The sequence below is a fragment of the Procambarus clarkii genome, chromosome 4 (assembly GCF_040958095.1).
Source record: "Procambarus clarkii isolate CNS0578487 chromosome 4, FALCON_Pclarkii_2.0, whole genome shotgun sequence".
NCBI classification, from domain to species: Eukaryota; Metazoa; Arthropoda; class Malacostraca; order Decapoda; family Cambaridae; genus Procambarus; species Procambarus clarkii.
Window position 1 is genome coordinate 46,627,909 of NC_091153.1, and position 20,800 is coordinate 46,648,708.

The 20,800-nt window shown below is 46.8% G+C and overlaps 1 protein-coding gene across 1 annotated transcript in view; it reads left to right on the plus strand.

The window, feature by feature from the left end:
* LOC138371533 (uncharacterized) overlaps positions 1 to 349 on the plus strand; it is a 1,296-nt gene extending 947 nt beyond the window's left edge. The window contains exon 1 of the mRNA XM_069336414.1: positions 1 to 349. This exon is cut by the window's left edge and continues 947 nt beyond it. Within this exon, the coding sequence (XP_069192515.1) occupies positions 1 to 349 (349 nt within the window).
* Positions 350 to 20,800: the final 20,451 nt, after the last annotated feature.

The following is a 20,800-nucleotide window of genomic DNA, read 5'->3' on the forward strand; positions in this document are numbered from 1 at the left end:
ACACATAAACACGGCAACACCGCCGCCAGAGCCACACATAAACATGGCAACACCGCCGCCAGAGCCACACATAAACATGGCAACACCGCCGCCAGAGCCACACATAAACATGGCAACACCGCCGCCAGAGCCACACATAAACATGGCAACACCGCCGCCAGAGCCACACATAAACACGGCAACACCGCCGCCAGTGTACACATGTGTACACATAAACACACACATGTGTACACACACAAACATGGCAACACTGCAGCATACAGCATTACGGGCTATTCATGCCCGTGCCACCACCTCGATGGCTGGATCTCTATCAGTAATCAGCATACAGCGAGCTGCTAAACTTTAGTGTTTGCTAAACACTAAAGTGTGTTTCAAGTGCGTGTGTATGTATGTCTGTGTGTGTGTAAGGTGTGTGTGTTAATCTCTCTCCGCTGGAGTGTTTCAAGCGTAGGATATACACATATCAAAGTGGTTGTGGATGGAAGTAAATAAGTGCGATTCGCATAGGTCTATTTCCTTGTTTTTTTTTTTGTGTTCTTATAGTCGGGATAAATCCGTCTTGGATTATGGCTCCAGTAGGGCACAGCCCGCAGGGTTACTCTCCCCTGGATAGGTGAGAGTGTATCTAGTATAGTACACATGTGTACTATACTAGGCCTCAGGAAGCGTGTATTAGCCCTAGGAAGGTTAGGTTAGGGTTGTCTTTGCAACATAAAGACAAATACTTTTCCGGTTTGTCCAGATTCACAAGTACCGATGTCTACTGTCTAATTGTCGTGTAAGTCGCTATATGTACTATGGTCCTCATCTATAATTACTGCCTAAACAGGAGGCTAGGCGGGCTGTAATTGGTCATTAGAATCCATATGATTGGCTCCGGGGATCGTGACTAATGTACCTGATTGGCTGCTCAAAGTTGCTCACATCTGATTGGTTGGTTGGGAAGGGGCGACGGCTGATTGGATGATTAGTGAACTGATGTTCAATGGACCTTTTATCTCTTAAATCTGCTGGACTATAACACACTCAGGTCTCACGTGTATAAAGGAAAAGGGCAAGAGTGCGGTCAGAAGCGGTTTGGCAACGTTTTCGATTCCCTAAAGGCTCTGTGCAATTTTACTTTCCACCTGATGCCTCTTTCCACCTAGACCTAAACAGGTACCAAGGAGTAAGCCATCTGTTGTGGGTAGCATCCTGGGTATGGTCAGCCTAGTAGGTATGATAAACTTAATGGGTCAGCAGGCGTCTGGTATTAGAAAGGCGGGGCCCAGGAGCTATAAAAAGTTGGTCCTACAGGCATAAATAGGTGAATAAAAGTAGGTGAATACAGAACACTTGCCTTATAAGGTCTTTGGCCAGAAGGCCTCGTTAATATTTCATAAGTTGGGTGGTTGGGTGATTAGGCGTCTCTGTAACGGGGTTTGCCTCGCATACCTGTGATATATGCCCTTATATCTCCCTTATCCCCCACCCCCCTTATACTGTGTCCTTCCCACCCCCCTTATACTGTGTCCTCCCCACCCCCCTTATACTGTGTCCTCTCCCTCCCCCCTTATACTGTGTCCTCTCCCCCACCCCCTTATACTGTGTCCTCCCCCTCCCCCTTATACTGTGTCCTCCCCCTCCCCCCTTATACTGTGTCCTCCCTTACCCCCCTTATACTGTGTCCTCCCCCTCCCCCTTATACTGTGTCCTCCCCCTCCCCCTTATACTGTGTCCTCCCCCACCCCCTTATACTGTGTCCTCTCCCTCCCCCTTATACTGTGTCCTCCCCCACCCCCCTTATACTGTGTCCTCCCCCACCCCCCTTATACTGTGTCCTCCCCTCCCCCTTATACTGTGTCCTCCCCCTTCCCCCCTTATACTGTGTCTTCCCCACCCCCTTATACTGTGTCCTCCCCCACCCCCCTTATACTGTGTCCTCCCCCACCCCCCTTATACTGTGTCCTCCCCCACCCCCCCTTATACTGTGTCCTCCCCCACCCCCCTTATACTGTGTCCTCTCCCTCCCCCCTTATACTGTGTCCTCTCCCTCCCCCCCCTTATACTGTGTCCTCCCCCACCCCCCTTATACTGTGTCCTCCCCACCCCCCTTATACTGTGTCCTCCCCCACCCCCCTTATACTGTGTCCTCCCTCTCCCCCTTATACTGTGTCCTCCCCCACCCCCTTATACTGTGTCCTCCCCCACCCCCCTTATACTGTGTCCTCCCCCACCCCCCTTATACTGTGTCCTCCCTCTCCCCCTTATACTGTGTCCTCCCCCACCCCCCTTATTCTGTGTCCTCCCCCACCCCCCTTATACTGTGTCCTCCCCACCCCCTTATACTGTGTCCTCCCCACCCCCTTATACTGTGTCCTCCCCCTCCCCCCTTATAATGTGTCCTCCCCACCCCCCTTATACTGTGTCCTCCCCTCCCCCTTATACTGTGTCCTCTCCCCCCCTTATACTGTGTCCTCCCCCTCCCCCTTATACTGTGTCCTCCCCCTCCCCCCTTATACTGTGTCCTCCCCCTCCCCCCTTATACTGTGTCCTCCCCCACCCCCCTTATACTGTGTCCTCCCCCTCCCCCTTATACTGTGTCCTCCCCCTCCCCCTTATACTGTGTCCTCCCCCACCCCCTTATACTGTGTCCCCCCACCCCCTTATACTGTGTCCTCCCCCACCCCCATTTATACTGTGTCCTCCCCCACCCCCTTATACTGTGTCCTCCCCCACCCCCTTATACTGTGTCCTCCCCCACCCCCCTTATACTGTGTCCTCCCCCACCCCCCCTTATACTGTGTCCTCCCCCACCCCCTTATACTGTGTCCTCCCCCACCCCCCTTATACTGTGTCCTCCCCAACCCCCTTATACTGTGTCCTCCCCCACCCCCCTTATACTGTGTCCTCCCCCACCCCCCTTATACTGTGTCCTCCCCCTCCCCCCCTTATACTGTGTCCTCCCCCACCCCCCTTATACTGTGTCCTCCCCCACCCCCCTTATACTGTGTCCTCCCCCATCCCCCTTATACTGTGTCCTCCCTCACCTCCCCCCTTATACTGTGTCCTCCCTCACCTCCCCCACTCCCTCATACCTCGAAAATATACTTCTCTGCTCCTGTCCCAGTGATCACTGTCCCAGTGTCCTCGTGTATTCCGGCCACGTGTGAGCCTTTATGGGACGAGCAGTTGGTGATGGTGAGCAATTATGGGGCTGATGGTGATGGTGGTGGTGAGAGTGATAGTGGGAGTGATAGTGAGAGTGATAGTGAGAGTGATAGTGAGAGTAATAGTGAGAGTGATAATGAGAGTGATAGTGAGAGTGATAGTGAGAGTGATAGTGAGAGTGATAGTGAGAGTGATAGTGAGAGTGAGAGTGATAGTGAGAGTGATAGTGAGAGTAATAGTGAGAGTAATAGTGAGAGTGATAATGAGAGTGATAATGAGAGTGATAATGAGAGTGATAATGAGAGTGATAATGAGTGATAGTGAGAGTGATAGTGAGAGTGATAGTGAGAGTGCACGCACCAATCACCCGCCTACAGCCATTGGGAACAAGCAGGAAACTGGAGAAGGTTGATGGATACGCCAAGAGACCGGCTCCGGAGCTGAGGGTCTTAGAGTGTGAGAAAAGACTATTGGAGTCAAGTCTTAGTGCCTTAAGACACGAGAAATAACAGATATTTCTCCTATTATGGGTATAGGATGCATAATAAATGAATACAAAATACAGCAACACTATATCAACACTAGACATAGCGGGTGTAGACTACTTATGACACCAGAAGACATGGCAGAATGCAACAATTCCCCGTTGAAAACTAGAGTTCTAATGGCGGGCATAAAAGATAATTTAACCACCATTAAATCCACACACTTTTCAACACTCTTCCTCTGTACATCAGGGAGCCGGTCGGCCGAGCGGACAGCACACTGGACTTGTGATCCTGTGGTCCTAGGTTCGATCCCAGGCGCCGGCGAGAAACAATGGGCAGAGTTTCTTTCACCCTATGTCCCTGTTAACTAGCATTAAAATAGGTACCTGGGTGTTAGTCAGCTGTCACGGGCTGCTTCCTGGGGGTGGAGGCCTGGTCGAGGACCGGGCCGCGGGGACACTAAAGCCCCGAAATCATCTCAAGATAACCTCAAGAAGGGTATAACTGGCCGCCCTCTCGCGGTGTTCAGAAGGGGATGGGTAAACACACATGATAAGGAGTCCTGATCAACCAGGCTGTGATTCATGCTTCAGACAGCGAGCAGTCTGGTAGCCTCCAGCCAAGAGGCAGAGGGTCAGAGACCGCACCCCGGGGACATTGATCCTCGTAAGCACTCCAAGAATAATCTCAAGGCACTTATATCCCAGCACCAGTCAACATATCCCAGCAACACTGGACATATCCCAGCAACACTCCACATATCCCAGCACCACCTAGCATACCCCAGCAACATTCCACATACCCCAGCACCACCTAGCATACCCCAGCAACATTCCACATACCCCAGCACCACCTAGCATACCCCAGCACCACCCAGCATACCCCAGCACCACCCAGCATACCCCAGCACCACCCAACATACCCCAGTACCACCCAGCATACCCCAGCACCACCCAGCATACCCCAGCACCACCCAGCATACCCCAGCACCACCTAGCATACCCCAGCAACACTCCACATACCCCAGCACCACCCAACATACCCCAGCACCACCGAGCATTCCACAGCCCCTACAAGGCATGATATATCACCATAGCTGGGAAGCCCGAGAGCCGCGGGGCGTGGTGGTCGGGGCCGCCTCTTATGGCGGGATATTTGGCCGCGTTCAGACCTCAACTTCAGAGTCCAGACATGGTGGTAAACTCTCACTTTAAGCAGACGCTCCGTCACTTTAACCTGATGACCATAACACACGTCAGAACTGGAGAAGAGATGACGTTTCGGTCGGTATTGGATCATTGTCAATATGTCGTTGTTTATTTACTATTCTGGGGCTAGATTCACTAAGCAGTTACTCAAGTACTTACGAACCTGTACAGCTTTTCTCATTCTTTGGCGGCTTTGTTTACAATTATTTAACAGTTAATGAGCTCCGAAGCACCAGGAGGCTGTTTATAACAATAGCAACAGTTGATTGGCAAGTTTTCATAGTTGTAAACTGTTTAATAAATGTAATCAAAGCTGTCAAAGATTGAGGAAAGATGTACACGTTCGTAAGTGCTTTCGTAACTCTATATAGGAACAAATCCACAAGGGCCGTGACGGGGATTCGAACCTGCGTCCGGGAGCATCCCAAATACTGCCTTAATCGACTGAGCTACGACAGGGTAAAAGGGTTGAAACCGTGTGTGGATCTCTGTGTGTAGGTCTATATAGGAGCCAGTGGAGAGAACTTAGACTCTGTTATATCAATGGTAATAGTATTATTGGCATTTAATTATTGATAGAATTAACGATAATGAGTGATGCTAAATTAGAGGATGTAGAGAGTATTTAAGTCGAATGAACAAATCTACAAGGGCCGTCATTAGGGTTCGAACCTACGTCAGAGATGATTGGTTTCTTGTGGATTTCTACAATAAATCATTGTGGATTTGTTTAATGTATCAGGCTATTGTGATTTTTGGGTGTATTTAAGTCGGGCAGTGCCACACTACCCTGCCAGGCAGAGTGCCACACTACCCTGCCAGGCAGAGTGCCACACTACGCCACCACGCAGAGTGCCACACTCCCCCACCAGGCAGAGTGCCTCACTACCCTGCCAGGCAGAGTGCCACACTACCCTGCCAGGCAGAGTGCCACACTACCCTGCCAGGCAGAGTGCCACACTACCCTGCCAGGCAGAGTGCCACACTACCCTACCAGGCAGAGTGCCACACTACCCTACCAGGCAGAGTGCCACACTACCCTACCAGGCAGAGTGCCACACTACCCCACCAGGCAGAGTGCCACACTACCCCACCAGGCAGAGTGCCACACTACCCCACCAGGCAGAGTGCCACACTACCCCACCAGGCAGAGTGCCACACTACCCCACCAGGCAGAGTGCCACACTACCCCGCCAGGCAGAGTACCACACTACCCCGCCAGAGTGCCACACTACCCCACCAGAGTGCCACACTACCCCACCAGAGTGCCACACTACCCTGCCAGGCAGAGTGCCACACTACCCCACCAGAGTGCCACACTACCCCACCAGAGTGCCACACTACCCCACCAGAGTGCCACACTACCCCACCAGAGTGCCACACTACCCCACCAGAGTGCCACACTACCCCACCAGAGTGCCACACTACCCCACCAGAGTGCCACACTACCCCACCAGAGTGCCACACTACCCCACCAGAGTGCCACACTACCCCACCAGAGTGCCACACTACCCCACCAGAGTGCCACACTACCCCACCAGAGTGCCACACTACCCCACCAGAGTGCCACAGTACCCCACCAGAGTGCCACACTACCCCACCAGGCAGAGTGCCACACTACACCACCAGGCAGAGTGCCACACTGCACCACCAGAGTGCCACACTACACCAGAGTGCCACACTACACCACCAGAGTGCCACACTACCCCACCAGGCAGAGTGCCACACTACACCACCAGGCAGAGTGCCACAGTACCCCACCAGGCAGAGTGCCACACTACCCCACCAGGCAGAGTGCCACACTACCCCACCAGGCAGAGTGCCACACTACTCCCAGAGTACCTGTTGCACCTCTGCTTGTCATTGGGGCTATTGGCTCATTCTAGAGAACGAAATATGAAGAAAAGGAGGAGGAATACTTGCAACATTCTGAACTTGGGTGATCATCCTTTAGTGGTCAAATGTACCAACAGATCTTTATCTTATTTATCTCTCTCTTTGTCTCTGTCTCTCTGTCTCTCTCTCTCTCTCTCTCTCTCTCTCTCTCTCTCTCTCTCTCTCTCTCTCTCTCTCTCTCTCTCTCTCTCTCTCTCTCTCTCTCTCTCTCTCTCTCTGAGCGCCTCAGCCCTTGGAGGGAAGTGTGCCTGACATCACCTCTCCCCTCTCCCCCATCCTCGGCCCCACAACCCCTCCACTCCCCCTTCCCCATTCGTCGCTGTCTGTGCCCCGGGGGTCATGACTCATCCTCTAGTTTTCTCTCACTCTACCTGCATCCCCTCCCCTCCCCTCTCTCTCCTTCCCTCCCAACATCTATATTGGTGCATCACTTTACTAGGAGAGGACTAGAGAACATGAACACACTGGCCTTAATGCTCGATGAAAGAGATTTAAGAACGAAACGAATATTAGACACTTCAGAGCCTATAGTTAGTGCTGACAGATCAGTGAGCTGTTATCGTCAGGTCGGGAGCCTCTATGCCTCCCACCACAACCTGCCTGCTCACCTACAAGTATTCTACAACGATTTTTGTTGTTGAGGTTCACAGAAAAATCGGAATTGTTATAGGAATTCATAGGCTGAATGAGAGAACAAGAATGGAGAGAGAGAGAGAGAGAGAGAGAGAGAGAGAGAGAGAGAGAGAGAGAGAGAGAGAGAGAGAGAGAGAGAGAGAGAGAGAGAGAGAGCGAGCAATTTCATAGCCACATTGGCAAAAAAATTACAGTAAATGAGTTTTCAAAGCGAGGAAAGATCCATTCGCAGATAATTATAAAGGAGTTTACTGTGACCTCAGAAGACTTGTCCAAGACCTGACAGCTTGACAGTGAATGACTTGGTCCTGAGAGAGACGACTACACAACAAGCCGTTGGAGATTATAGAAATACAATATAATGAGATACCTGGATTAAAATGTATGCAATAACCCGATGGGAATAATATGTCGTTGCTAATCTCAGCTTACATGCTGAGTGAAGAAGCCGCAGCGCTCTACGAGTACTTCTGCTCAGCTGCTGTCAAACTGAATACAAAAGAGCAGCGAGACAGATGGAACGCGCCCATTACACCAGTATTCAAAAGAGGAACCATGCAGGAGTCTCTAAATTACCGGCTAGTATACTAAACACACACCACACCTGAGGTCCAAGGAGAAGAACTCAGACGAACACTTGAAGATTCTGAATGTCGCAAACCAACACCAAAGATTTACTGATGGTAAATCGTATCTCACGAACCCGTTAGAAGTCTACGCCGGGGTGACTAAGGTCAGACAAGACGGGGAGGGGAAGACGACTGTATGTAGCTTAGCTGCGAGAAAGCCTTTGACCAGGAGACTAAGTCTGGGCAGTGTAGAGCCGGGTGTGGTGACCTGGACGGCGGTAATACCTGGCCAACACAGAGGGCAGAGAGTCACCGCCAGAAGTTAGTCATTACCGCGGAGAAAAGTGACCAGGAGAGGCCCTCGAGGGGTTGGCCTTGGACCAGTCCTATGTCTTATAAAAGTGAATGACCTACAGTGAAGGATACATTCCTTCTTGTCGATCCCTGTGGTTTGTGTGCAACTAACGAGGACAATAACGTAGGGTGAAGCCGGTCGGCCGAGCGGACAGCACGCTGGACTTGTGATCCTGTGATCCTGGGGTCCTGGATTCGATCCCAGGCACCGGCGAAAAACAATGGGCAGTTTCTTTCACCCTATGCCTCTGTTACCTAGCAGGAAATAGGTACCTGGGTGTTAGTCAGCTGTCACAGGCTGCTTCCTGGGGGGGTGGAGGCCTGGTCGAGGACCGGGCCGCGGGGACACTAAAGCCCCGAAATCATCTCAAGATAACCTCAAGAAGAAGGGGTAACTACACGAACACTATTACATGGCCTGGCGCAGCTGCCTGTTCGCGCCAGCAGGTCTAAGACAATGGGGCACTGCTCTAATAATTAAAGGCAAATCTGGCGGTCGACATTATACTTAACCCGTCTCCCGGGGCGCGGATGGTAACAGCAGAAAGTAACATTGCTTAAGTTCCGTTTTAGAGTCCAAGACGTAAGCAATATTGAGGAATCTAGAACGGATTTTTTAGAGACAGCTAAATTCTCGAATATTTAATGCCAGCTTGGAGCCTCATCTCGCCTTACACATAGCGAGATGTGATCACATACAGAAACTTGAGAAAAATCAGATGTTAGCCACAGCTAAAGCACTAACGGCATCAATCAGAAGGGGAATGTTAACGACGTACTTGATATTTAAGGGCAACAACACGGTTTACAAGTGATTCTTTTTATATTTTGGTATTAGAAAAAATTTGAAATTACCATAGTACAACTAATGTAATATTGACTGACGAGATGAGTAGTGAGGAAGACTGCGCACGTGAGGGCTGATCATATGAGTGCAAGAAGGGTCGCAACAACCAAGAAAAATGTTAATAGGAGAGACTCAGTGAGGTAGAGTAAACCCGTGGACCAGCTTACCGGGAGATATAATACTGTGTGATAGGTGCCTTAACGCTCACCCACCGACCAATCAGATGGGCGGAGATGGGTAGGTCGTGGTAGTGCAGGTCATGTTTACACACGCAGAAGGAAGTAGTCTGGCCCTTAGTGACATTGTTGTCAATTCAGTTGTGGGATGGTCATAGTGAGGCTTGTGAAGTGACTTGGATTACCGGTGCCTTAAACCAGCCTCCGCTATAACGCCGCCCTTCTCTCTCTCTCTCTCTCTCTCTGAGGTATTCTGTATTTTTCTCTGGTATGTTGTATGTTTACTTCTAGTGAACTGTGTGTTTACCTCTGAGGAATTGTATGATTACCTCGGATATATTGTATATTTAGTTCTGTTGTGTTTACTCTGCTTATACAGTTTTTTATTTCAAATCTTTAAAATGTTTGAAGACGTGCAAGAAGGGTCGCTGAGGACTCCGGGGTGTGAGCTGCCGCCAGTCAGGGGACCGGACCTAAACTCGCTCCAGGACACAATAATGATGCACAAATTTAGCTGAAAATCCACAATATGGACAAGAAAGTAATTTTGAAATTGAGAAATCGTAGAATTACGAAATGTGTGGACAAAAAAAGCAACAGGGAAGTGAGACAGTCCATCTTTAGCTGAGGAATTATGACCCAATGGAATGGGTTATAGGATGTGGGTGTTGAAGCAAACTCACTACACTGTTCCAAAAGCAGACTTTATGCCTATTTAACGAAGAATATCTTCTGTCCGAGATGATGATGAAGATTAAGCCACCCAAAAGGTGACACGGGCATGAATAGCCCGTAAGTGGTGGCCCTTTTGAGCCATTACCAGTATCAAGAGCTGATACTGGAGATCTGTGGAGGTGCGACTGCACCCTGCGTGACGGGAGATGTCATCCGTTCTGTCCGAGGTTCGAGGCCAGACGGTTACACCTAGCCTCACCCAAATGTTTTGGATGATACATTGGTGGTAGGAGACTATCATAGCCTCGTCGTCCTGCTTTAATATGATCGACTTCTATGAAGTCTGAAATAGGGTTTCGTTTTCGGGAGTTTTCCAGCAGGTTTTCAGGCATTTATCACACACTCAAGGCAAGCACGACGTTCTTGAGACGTTGTGGTTACATTGTGTGTTTAGTGGGGTGCGTATAATGTGTGTTGTGAGAGAGAACGAGAGAGGAGGAGGAGAGGTAAGGAAAGGAAGAGAGAGGGGGAGAGGGATGAGGTAGGATAGAAAAAGAAAGGAACGGAGAAGGAAAAAAGGGGGGAAAGGGAGAGACGAGGAGAGGGGGATAAAAGGGAATAGAAGAGAGGTGAGGCTGTCATCCTCTGGCAGGGAGCTGAAGGAGAGAGAGAGAGAGAGAGAGAGAGAGAGAGAGAGAGAGAGAAGGAGAGAGAAAAACAGAAGAGAGTTGTACAGCCACCGGTCTCACTATATTTACAGGAAACACCTATTTAGAAAAGGAAAGGGGAAAATTACCCTTGGTAAATTCCAGATAACGGCCGCCAGTAAACTATCACCTTCCATAGCAGCTGCCTCCCCCGGCCCTCCACACCTCCTGGCTCCTGGAAATACTAAGCCCGAAGCGCTGGATATTTCTCTCCCTCGCTCTCAGAGAGAGAGAGAGAGAGAGAGAGAAAGAGAGAGAGAGAGAGAGAGAGAGAGAGAGAGAGAGAGAGAGAGAGAGAGGAGACGGGGTGTTGGGAAGAAATGAGATGTTCGGAAAGATGAAGAAGATATCAAATGATCCAAAGTACGCTCTCAATCTCAATGAATTTGCATGTATAAAGTGAATATTTTAGTTTAATTCTCATTCCTGCAAATTAGCATAAAGCACTTTAGTAATTCATCTGTAATATCATATATAAATTCTGTTGTAAAAATATGTAAATTGGGTTAATATAAAATAAACATAGATTTTAAATTCAATCTCTAGCTTATAATATTCTAACCTATAAGTTCCAAGGACTTTTTAAGCTGGTTAGTGAGATGCAAATAAAATTAACGTAATTTAAGAAAGAGTTATAGTAATGGAAATTGTGTGAATGTTATTCCTCTGTAAATCTATAGTCATCGCAGTCACAGTGTTCCAGATCCCAGCGTTGCAATGCCACATTTCCGGCTCAATTTATCTGAACAGATTTACAAGAACCAGAGGATCAGACATGCTTCTCTGTCATAGATATGAAATGCCTGTGGATCTTGAGAGCGCTGGATGTGTTGTCTTACCCCAGCTGTTTTGTTATTTAAGTAATCATGTGTCTTTTAGTAATTGTAGTAGTCAGAGAGTACTTGTAGTAGTCAGAGAGTACTTGTAGTAGTCAGAGAGTACTTGTAGTAGTCAGAAAGTACTTGTGGTAGTTAGAGAGTACTTTCAAGTGATGTAGTAACAGTGTCGCATGTAGCTAGGATTTTGTTTTCTGTGTATTAGTAGAATTTGTGCCACCAACACACTAGTCTTATACTCGTTAGTGCAGATCATTGCTTTAATTATTAAGTTTCTGGTGCAATATTACCCATTCCTTCCTACAGATTGGAATTTGAATTTTGGCTGTTACCTTGCAGAAATTTATAATATATTTTATATATCTTTAACTGTTTTAATGAATTGTTACACTATTACGGAACATATTAATTTCCCTTTCCTCGTCTTCTGAATACCAGAAAATCATATAGTTATTATTCAGTGTAGATTACCAGCAGTCAGAATGACAAATTTATAATGCTTTAAGCTGACAATTTTGTGAAGAAGATGGGATACTGGTTCAGGGGAAACGATATCAAAAGGCCTGTGAAAATTCTAATTTGGTGTTTCCTGGGTAACACAGTAAAATTTAAGAGTAGAGCTTTAAAAAGAATGAATCGAGTAGGTGTATGTAAAGGTCATTGGACCCGCGGGTGAGATATATATTGCTCGACCTGGCTAAAATAACTTGCGCCACTGCTGTTTTTATTTCAACACAGAACGTTTTATACAACTTCATAGTATTTATATCGTTTGTATCTAATATATTTGATAAAATTCTGTGGACATTTATTTAAAAATAAATGATATTATTTGCATTATTATAACAAATAAGATTTTAACTGTAGAAACAACAAAACGTTATGGTGTTAAAATGGCGATGGTGGGTGGGACGAGCACCATGAATGACTTCCAGGAATGGTGTGAGGTGTGAATGAGGGTACAAGTGCCTCCTCCCTTAACCCACAGGACCAAGCACCCCGCGCTGGTGTGTCTGCACCTCTCTCTCAGTACTCTGGACACCCCCTTGTTTGCTGCCCCACTGTACTGAACCCCTCCTACAAAAAAACACAGTAAAGTATCCCCCTAACCGTGTCCACCTCCATAGTACCGAACACGTCCTTCGTCCTCAAACAACCTGTCCTCCTACAAAAAACGTCGCTTTTCGCGCGTATGCGTTATATAAGGCCAAAAACTGTCGTACTAGAAAATGGAAGCGGCTGGCGAAAGTGACGTACTGTCCCGTTTTTTTTTGTTATGGGTCCTCTGGCAGGTTAGGAGAGGACACCTTACATTGACCGTTTTCTTGATGGTGGGAAACCTTAGAAGGACGGACTGCCTCAAACCCCCCGTCCCCATCCCCAATTGTACCGGACACCCCCTCAACGTCCCACCCCACACAAGCACAAAATACCTCCCCCCCACCCACAGGAAGAGGACCCCCTTCCTTCATCCCAAAGAACAACACCTCTCCCGCCACGTCCTAAGAACAGGATCTCCCTCCCCCCCCCCCCTCACTAAAGAACATAATCGCCCGCCAATCCCCCCTTTAAACAGGACTTCCCCACCACCCCAACAGAAGCCGTTACATGGAACCCGGAGTTAACTTCCAGGTGAGCATAGATGGAGGCGGACGCCCCTAGTAAGCGGAGGCTAGCGTCCCTAGTAAGCGGAGGCTGGCGTCCCTAGTAAGCGGAAGCTGGCGTCCCTAGTAAGCGGAGGCTGGCGTCCCTAGTAAGCGGAGGCGAACGCCCCTAGTAAGCGGAGGCTGGCGTCCTTAGTAAGCGGAGACTGGCGTCCCTAGTAAGGGGAGGCTGGCGTCACTAGTAAGCGGACGCTGGCGTCACTAGTAAGCGGAGGCTAGCGTCCCTAGTAAGCGGGAGCTGGCGTCCCTAGTAAGCGGAGGCTGGCGTCCCTAGTAAGCGGAGGCTGGCGTCCCTAGTAAGCGGAGGCGGACGCCCCTAGTAAGCGGAGGCTGGCGTCCTTAGTAAGCGGAGGCTGGCGTCCCTAGTAAGGGGAGGCTGGCGTCCCTAGTAAGCGGAGGCTGGCGTCCCTAGTAAGCGGAGGCTGACGTCCCTAGTAAGCGGAGGCTGGCGTCACTAGTAAGCGGAGGCGGACGCCCCTAGTAAGCGGAGGCTGGCGTCCCTAGTAAGCGGAGGCGGACGCCCCTAGTAAGCGGAGGCTGGCGTCCCTAGTAAGCGGAGACTGGCGTCCCTAGTAACCGAAGGCTGGCGTCCCTAGTAAGCGGAGGCTGGCGCCCCTAGTAAGCGGAGGCTGGCGTCCCTAGTAAGCGGAGGCTGGCGTCCCTAGTAAGCGGAGGCGGGCCTAGTTGCATACCGGCCAGGGTAACCCTAGCCACTTGCCCTTGACTTTGGTGGTGACCGCTGCCTCCCGCGTCCTTTCTGGCGCTGTTGGGGGGGGGGGACGGTCTCCAGGAGGGATAGGTCTGGGAGAGGCAGACCCATCCCAGGGAAGACCCATTAGAGGGTGACCCGTGGTGGGGGGGGGGATGACCAGGATAGGGAGAGGCCGAGGAGGAAAGGAGAGACCGAGGGTGGAGGACGAACATGGAAAGAAGGGGGGATACCGGGCTAGGGAATAGAAGACCTATTGAACAAATCCACAAGGGCCGTGACGAGGATTCGAACCTACGTCCGAGAGCATTACACACGTGTGTAAAGAAGACCTATTGGTCTAAGACTTCGTCATCTAGTAAGAAATGTGTGGAAAAAAAAACACTATGAACGATACCTGATCAACGAGGCTACGATTCATACGTTAGACTGCGAACAGCGGCATCTATAACAACCTGGTTGACCAGACCACCTATCAGAAGGCTTGGATGGTGGTCTGGTCAAGCGAACCGGGCCGCACGGACATTGATTCGCGGAACTATGACAAGATAGTCACAAAATAGGATGCAGTAAGTTATATTTGCAGGATAGAATAGTGTAAGGCTCTCTCCCGACCCTCCACTCCCTGCAGCAGCACAACAAAAGGCTTCTCACCAATATGCATTCCCTCTGGTAGCACTTTTTTGCCGTAAAAACGTTAAATATAATTAGATTAAACCCGTCATTGAAAAGTAAATAGAAAATTATATAATTATAAATGGTACTGTAGAGGATTTTTGGCGCCGATTTTTTTATGGAAGAATGCCAGTTTCCAAACGTCAAGTTCAGATTTAGGAACTTAATAACCCTCCAGAGGTTAGTTTAGTTTAGTTCATTTATTATGCACCCCATACCCATCTTGTGAGCGGTAGTGGAAAGGGTTACAGAGGCACATAATGGGCTCAGGGACTCCAGAGGTTGATAAGCCTTAAGCCCCATACTATGTGCTGAACCGTTTTCTGTTCACAGATAACAGTTTCTATGAGAGTGTGGGAGAACTTGCAGGTATGACTAAGCTGAGTCGTGTTTGAGTCAGTACTTCTTCCTGCGCTGATGCTCCCTGACAGTGTCTCTCCACTCCCGGCGATCATAAATAATCCACTGACTTTTGCAAATTAAATGTGTCAAGATAAGCACATTTGGGAATTGATTTGGTATGTTAATTTAGTCAGTTGACTGCGTGGATATCCATTTACCTATTGACCTGGCCATTGTGAGACTAAAGTTTTGGAGGGTAAACTACGCTAACTTGTTGATGTTCCATTTAAAGCTTGATACAGTCAAGTACTCATAGCCACACAATGTAATTTATTAAAGCCTCACAATTATTATTTATGAAAGCATTAAAGCATCACAATCGACTTGAGAATGGTCCAGGACGGACCGAAACGTCGTCGTCCCTTCACTTTCTAGTGTGTGGTCTGGTCAACATATTTCAGCCACGTTATTGTGACTCCTCGTCTGCTTATCAAAGCCATTCATATTCAGTGTGTTTCGAGCATAACTTAGGTCGACACGGCATTAACATTGAAAGTTTACATTTAGGAACTTAATAACCCTCCAGAAGTTGATAAGCCTTAAACCCCACACTATGTGCTGAACCGTTTTCTGTTCACTGATGGTAACAGTTTCTATGAGAGTTTGGGAGAAAAGAAAGGAGTAGAAAAAGCCTTCTTTTTATTTGAATAATCAAGGTGGGCATCTCGGAGCATATTGATCATTGGTCTTGACCGTCAGCAATTCTCGCAACACCTCCAAGCTGCCGCACCCAAACTGAACCTATACGAGAGTGTCTGAGGGGTGAGGTAAGAGTGGGGGTGGGTAGAAGAGGGGAAATAGGGGAGGGTAAGAGGGGCACATGGGGGAATGGGTGGAGAGGAGGGAGGCGGTGGGGGGTAGGAGAATATGAGGAGAGGAGGGAAGCTGAGGAGAGAAGGTTTGAAGGAGGAGGTGGTGAAAGACGTGGATAAAGCGGGGAAAAAGGAAGAGGAGTAAAGAATGGGGAGAGATAATAGGAGGGTAGTTTTTTGTGCCCAATGTTGTCCTTTTGTTCTCCATATAGTCCTTTTATGCCCCAATGTAGATCCTTTTGTGTCCTCTGTTGTCTTTTTCTACTCCTCACAGAATGTAGCCCGTTCTCCTAAGGTCTCACAACGTCAAGAAACTGTCGTACTAAACTGCCCTTATCCTAACCTACCAGAGGACCCAAAACAGAAAACGGGACAGAATGTCAATTTCGCGAGCCACATCCATTTTCTAGTACGACGATTATTGCCCTTAGGTAGAATATACGTCAAAATGCGACGCTCTATCAGGACGGGTTGCAACGGGAGGCACCTTGATAAGCCAAACAGGCTTCTTGTACCCAAAACCAGGAAGCCGAACCCATAAATAATCCTTAAGGACACTATCGCGAAGGCAGTCTCCACCCCCGTACACCCAGCAGTAATTTTGTTACCTGGAAGTAAAACCTATTGACGGGTAAGGTTCCAGGGTAAACTAGTAGGATAAAGCATGACTACTTCTACACACTACACACAGAAATCACAATAACGTGACGCATCAAATAAACTGAGCTACCATGTTGTAGCTTAGTCGATTAAGGCAGCGTCTGGGATGCTCTTGGACGCAGGTTCGAATCCTCGTCACAGCCCTTGTGGATTTGTTCATGACTACTTCTAGCATCGTCATTTTTTTTTTCTTGAGATATATACAAGAGTTGTTACATTCTTGTACAGCCACTAGTACGCGTAGCGTTTCGGGCAGGTCCCTGGAATACCATCCCCGCCGCGAAGAATCGTTGTTACAACCAAGTACATATTTTACTGTTGAGTTAAACAGAGGCTACAGTTAAGGATTTGCGCCCAGTAAATCCTCCCCGGCCAGGATACGAACCCATGACAAAGCGCTCGCGGAACGCCAGGTGAGTGTCTTACCACTACACCACGGAGACTAGGATCACTCGTCTACAGTGTGGTGGCGGCAATGTTATTGAACCAATTATGAGAGCAAAATTCCCCCAGAAGCACAATCCCAGTGTTTCAGTGTTACCAATGCTGACACTGAAACACAGGTCAAACTTTACCCTTCGGGATACCAGAAATTATAAAACCCGTTTTATTGAATCTGATTATTACAATTTTAATTCAGCATTTGGAAGTAAACATTGGCAAAATATTTTAATCTAGATTATTCTGATGATACGTCAGTCATTGATAATTTTTATATTTTACCTCGAATTGTTTCTGTCAGTTGGCAGTAATGTTGTTCACTAACAACACTACCACCTGTAGGCGGCAGTGGAAAGTGTTAGAGGCACATAATGGGCTCAGGGACTGAACCCCACAATTCATTTAGCTAAGCAAGTTACAACCTTGATGAGCTAGTTACAAAATTCAATACACATCGTCACATCAACAATGGGCTCGAGACCGATCTCAAGTACAGTTTCTAAATTAAGCAACTGACATATGTGGAGAGCTAGTGTCACAATTGATATGTTTGTCCTGAACACCGTCCCCCATCCAGTGGGCAGTGGTGGATAGGTTACGATCACTGAAATGAATGGAATCTTTGTTGAAATAATAATAGATACTATATTCAGGCGATGAGTCGCAATAACGTGGCTGAATTATGTTGACCAGACCACACACTAGAAAATGAAGGGACGACGACGTTTCGGTCCGTCCTGGACAATGGACTTAAAAATGGTCCAGGACGGACCGAAACGTCGTCGTCCCTTCACTTTCTAGTGTATGGTCTGGTCAACAATAATAGATACTAAAAAAAACGAAAGCACACGTACAGGACACAAGATAACACACACACATGGACACGTACAAGATACAAGATAACACATAGGGACGCGTCCATGCCATATGATAACATATAAGGACACGTATACAATTTCCATCAAACATGGTCAACGAACCTGAAACTTCAACATAGTCAACATTTCTGTTGCCGGAAGAGATCTCTCTACGCCAGTGATTATCGACGAAGTTTGATTATATGTTTTTTTGTATTTTATTTTATTTATATATACAAGAGTTGTTACATTCTTGTAAAGCCACTAACATGCATAGCGTGTCGGACAGGTCATTAATCCTAATTTTCCCTGGAATACGACCCGCCAAATCGTTTAACAACCAGGTACCCATTCACTTGGTTGAATGGGTACCTGGTGAATGGTACCATACCATTCACCATTCCTAGGAATAGTGAATGGAATGGTACTATTCCATTCACCATTGAATGGAATGGTGAATGTCTCTAACCCCGTAAATTCACCATTCACCATTCGGGGAATGGTGAATGGTGACAAACATCTTCGAACTTTGTTATCGAATAATATTAAAGTCATCCATGATAAAGTTTTTTATGAAAGCCATTTCATTTGAGATATTTTAATGGTAAACTCTTTTAAAAGCTTACATTGCAATACTGTTATATAATAATAATAATAATAATAATAATAATAATAATAATAATAATAATAATAATAATAATAATCTTTTATTTAAGCAAGAGTACACATATACATAGATGCATACATAAGATACATAGTAAGTGGAGGATTTCGCGGCCGACAAGCCACTATTAATTAATTTAAGACGCAGCTTCTTTTTATAGAATCAGTCAAGACAAAATTTCCACGTAGCTGTTCAGGAATCTTTACGCGAGTTTACCTGAGAGCCACTAACACTATAGTAGCCTCGACGGGGACAGGAAGCTGGCGGCTTGTCGAAGGGCCTCTACCATTTCCCTTGATCTTTTCCAGTTGTACTGTAAATCTGATGAGCAATTTCGGGTTTCAGTTTTTTTTAAGCTGACCACGAAATATGGGGTAAAGACTTCTACATTGAAGTTCTTCCACAGGTTTAGTACATTTTCATGGCTACAAAAGAGAAACTAAATTAATGTAACTATATATATATAAATTCCTCAAGTGTTACCACACGTGAGGACTGGCAAATGCTTTTCAATGTCAAAAAATGCAAAACCATAAAAATATGCATAACAATGCACATCGCAACTCAGCCCGTCCACCTAAGGTTTCCCAACGTCAAAAAACTGTCGTACTAAAGTGCCCTTATCCTAACCTACCGGAGGATCCAAAACAGAAAACGAGACAGAATGTCAATTTCGGGAGCCGCTACCATTTTCTTGACGACGATGTTTGCTCATAGATAAAGTGTACGTCAAAATGCGACGCTCTGTTAGGAGGACGGGTTGCACAACTACCAAATTAACAATATTACTTTGCAGCAGATTGATGAAGAAAAGAACAAATCCACAAGGGCCATGACGAGGATTCGAAACTGCGTCCGGGAGCGTCCCAGACACTGTTCGAAGGTTCGAGTCCTCGTCACAGCCCTTGTGGATTTGTTCATTTGATGCATCACGTTATTGTGATCTCTGTGTGTGATGAAGAAAAGAACCTTGGAGTCAGACTCCAGCAATCACTGAAAGTTGCACAAGTGGGAGCTCAGTTATCACCGCCGCTCCCACTTGTTGTACAAAGCAACCTAAATCCTAGGAATATTCAAACGAATCTTAGACTTCAAGGAAAAGAAGGTAGTGATTCAACTCTATAAATCTCTGGTGCGTCCCCACTTAGATTATTGTGTCTAAGCATGGAGACCTCATCTTCAGAAAGACATGGCAGCTTTAGAGAAAGTTCAACACCGTATGACGAAAATCATTCCAGAACTACGTCAACTCTCATACAGGACAGGTTGAGGGCCACAGGCCTAACAACACGGCAAACTGGACATGATAGGGTTGATCTCATCGAAACTTTTATAATACTAAGCAATTTGGATGATGATAATCCAGACAACTGCTCCAAAAGGTCAGATGCAACACAAACAATAAGGAGCAATGGTGTCAATTGTTGTTGTTAAAGATTCGCTACCTAGAACAAAGTTCCAAATAGCACGGGCTATGGTGAGCCCGTAGTGCCTTTTAACGGTGTCAAGCTCAACACGCCACAATGTAGGACAGAAAAGAGATGCTTTTCCACCCACAGGGTTATTAACCCATGGAACTGTTTACCCGCCGAAGCCGTAAATGCTCAAACTCTTTTCAGATTCAGATTCAGATTCAGATGTTTATTCAGGTAAGGTATATACATACAAGTGATGTTACATTAATGGATTGATATATAGATAGAGCTAGTACATACAATGCCTAAAGCCACTATTACGCAATGCGTTTCGGGCAAGAAAAACATTAATATCTAGAACTTAATACTAATTGAGCATAAAGAATAAAAGATGTTGAGAACAAATACAAATAAAGATAAAAAAAAAAAAAGGGGGAACATGACTGAAAAAGCAGCACAAATACAATAGGTTGACAAACAGTGTTGATTACAAAAAAGAAAAAAAAAGAAAATAACAGACATGGGTTGACAATAGAGGAGTGAGGTAGATTACAGGGAATTTATTAGGTAGTGTTTAGTTTTTATCTTAAACTGGTTGAGAGAGGGACAGTCTTTAACATGGTTGGGAAGGTCATTCCACATTCTGGGCCCCTTGATTTGCAGAGCATTTCTAGTTTGATTAAGACGTACTCTAGGAATATCAAAACTGTATTTATTTCTGGTGTGGTGCTCATGGGTTCTGTTACAACCTTCTATGAAGCTTTTAAGATCAGGATTGGCATTATAGTTAAGCGTTTTATATATGTATAATACACATGAGAGAATGTGCAGTGACTTAATATCTAACATATTAAGAGATTTGAGTAGGGGTACCGAGTGATGTCTGGGGCCAGAGTTGGATATTGTTCTAATAGCGGCTTTGTGTTGGGTAATTAGAGGACGTAAGTGATTTTGGGTAG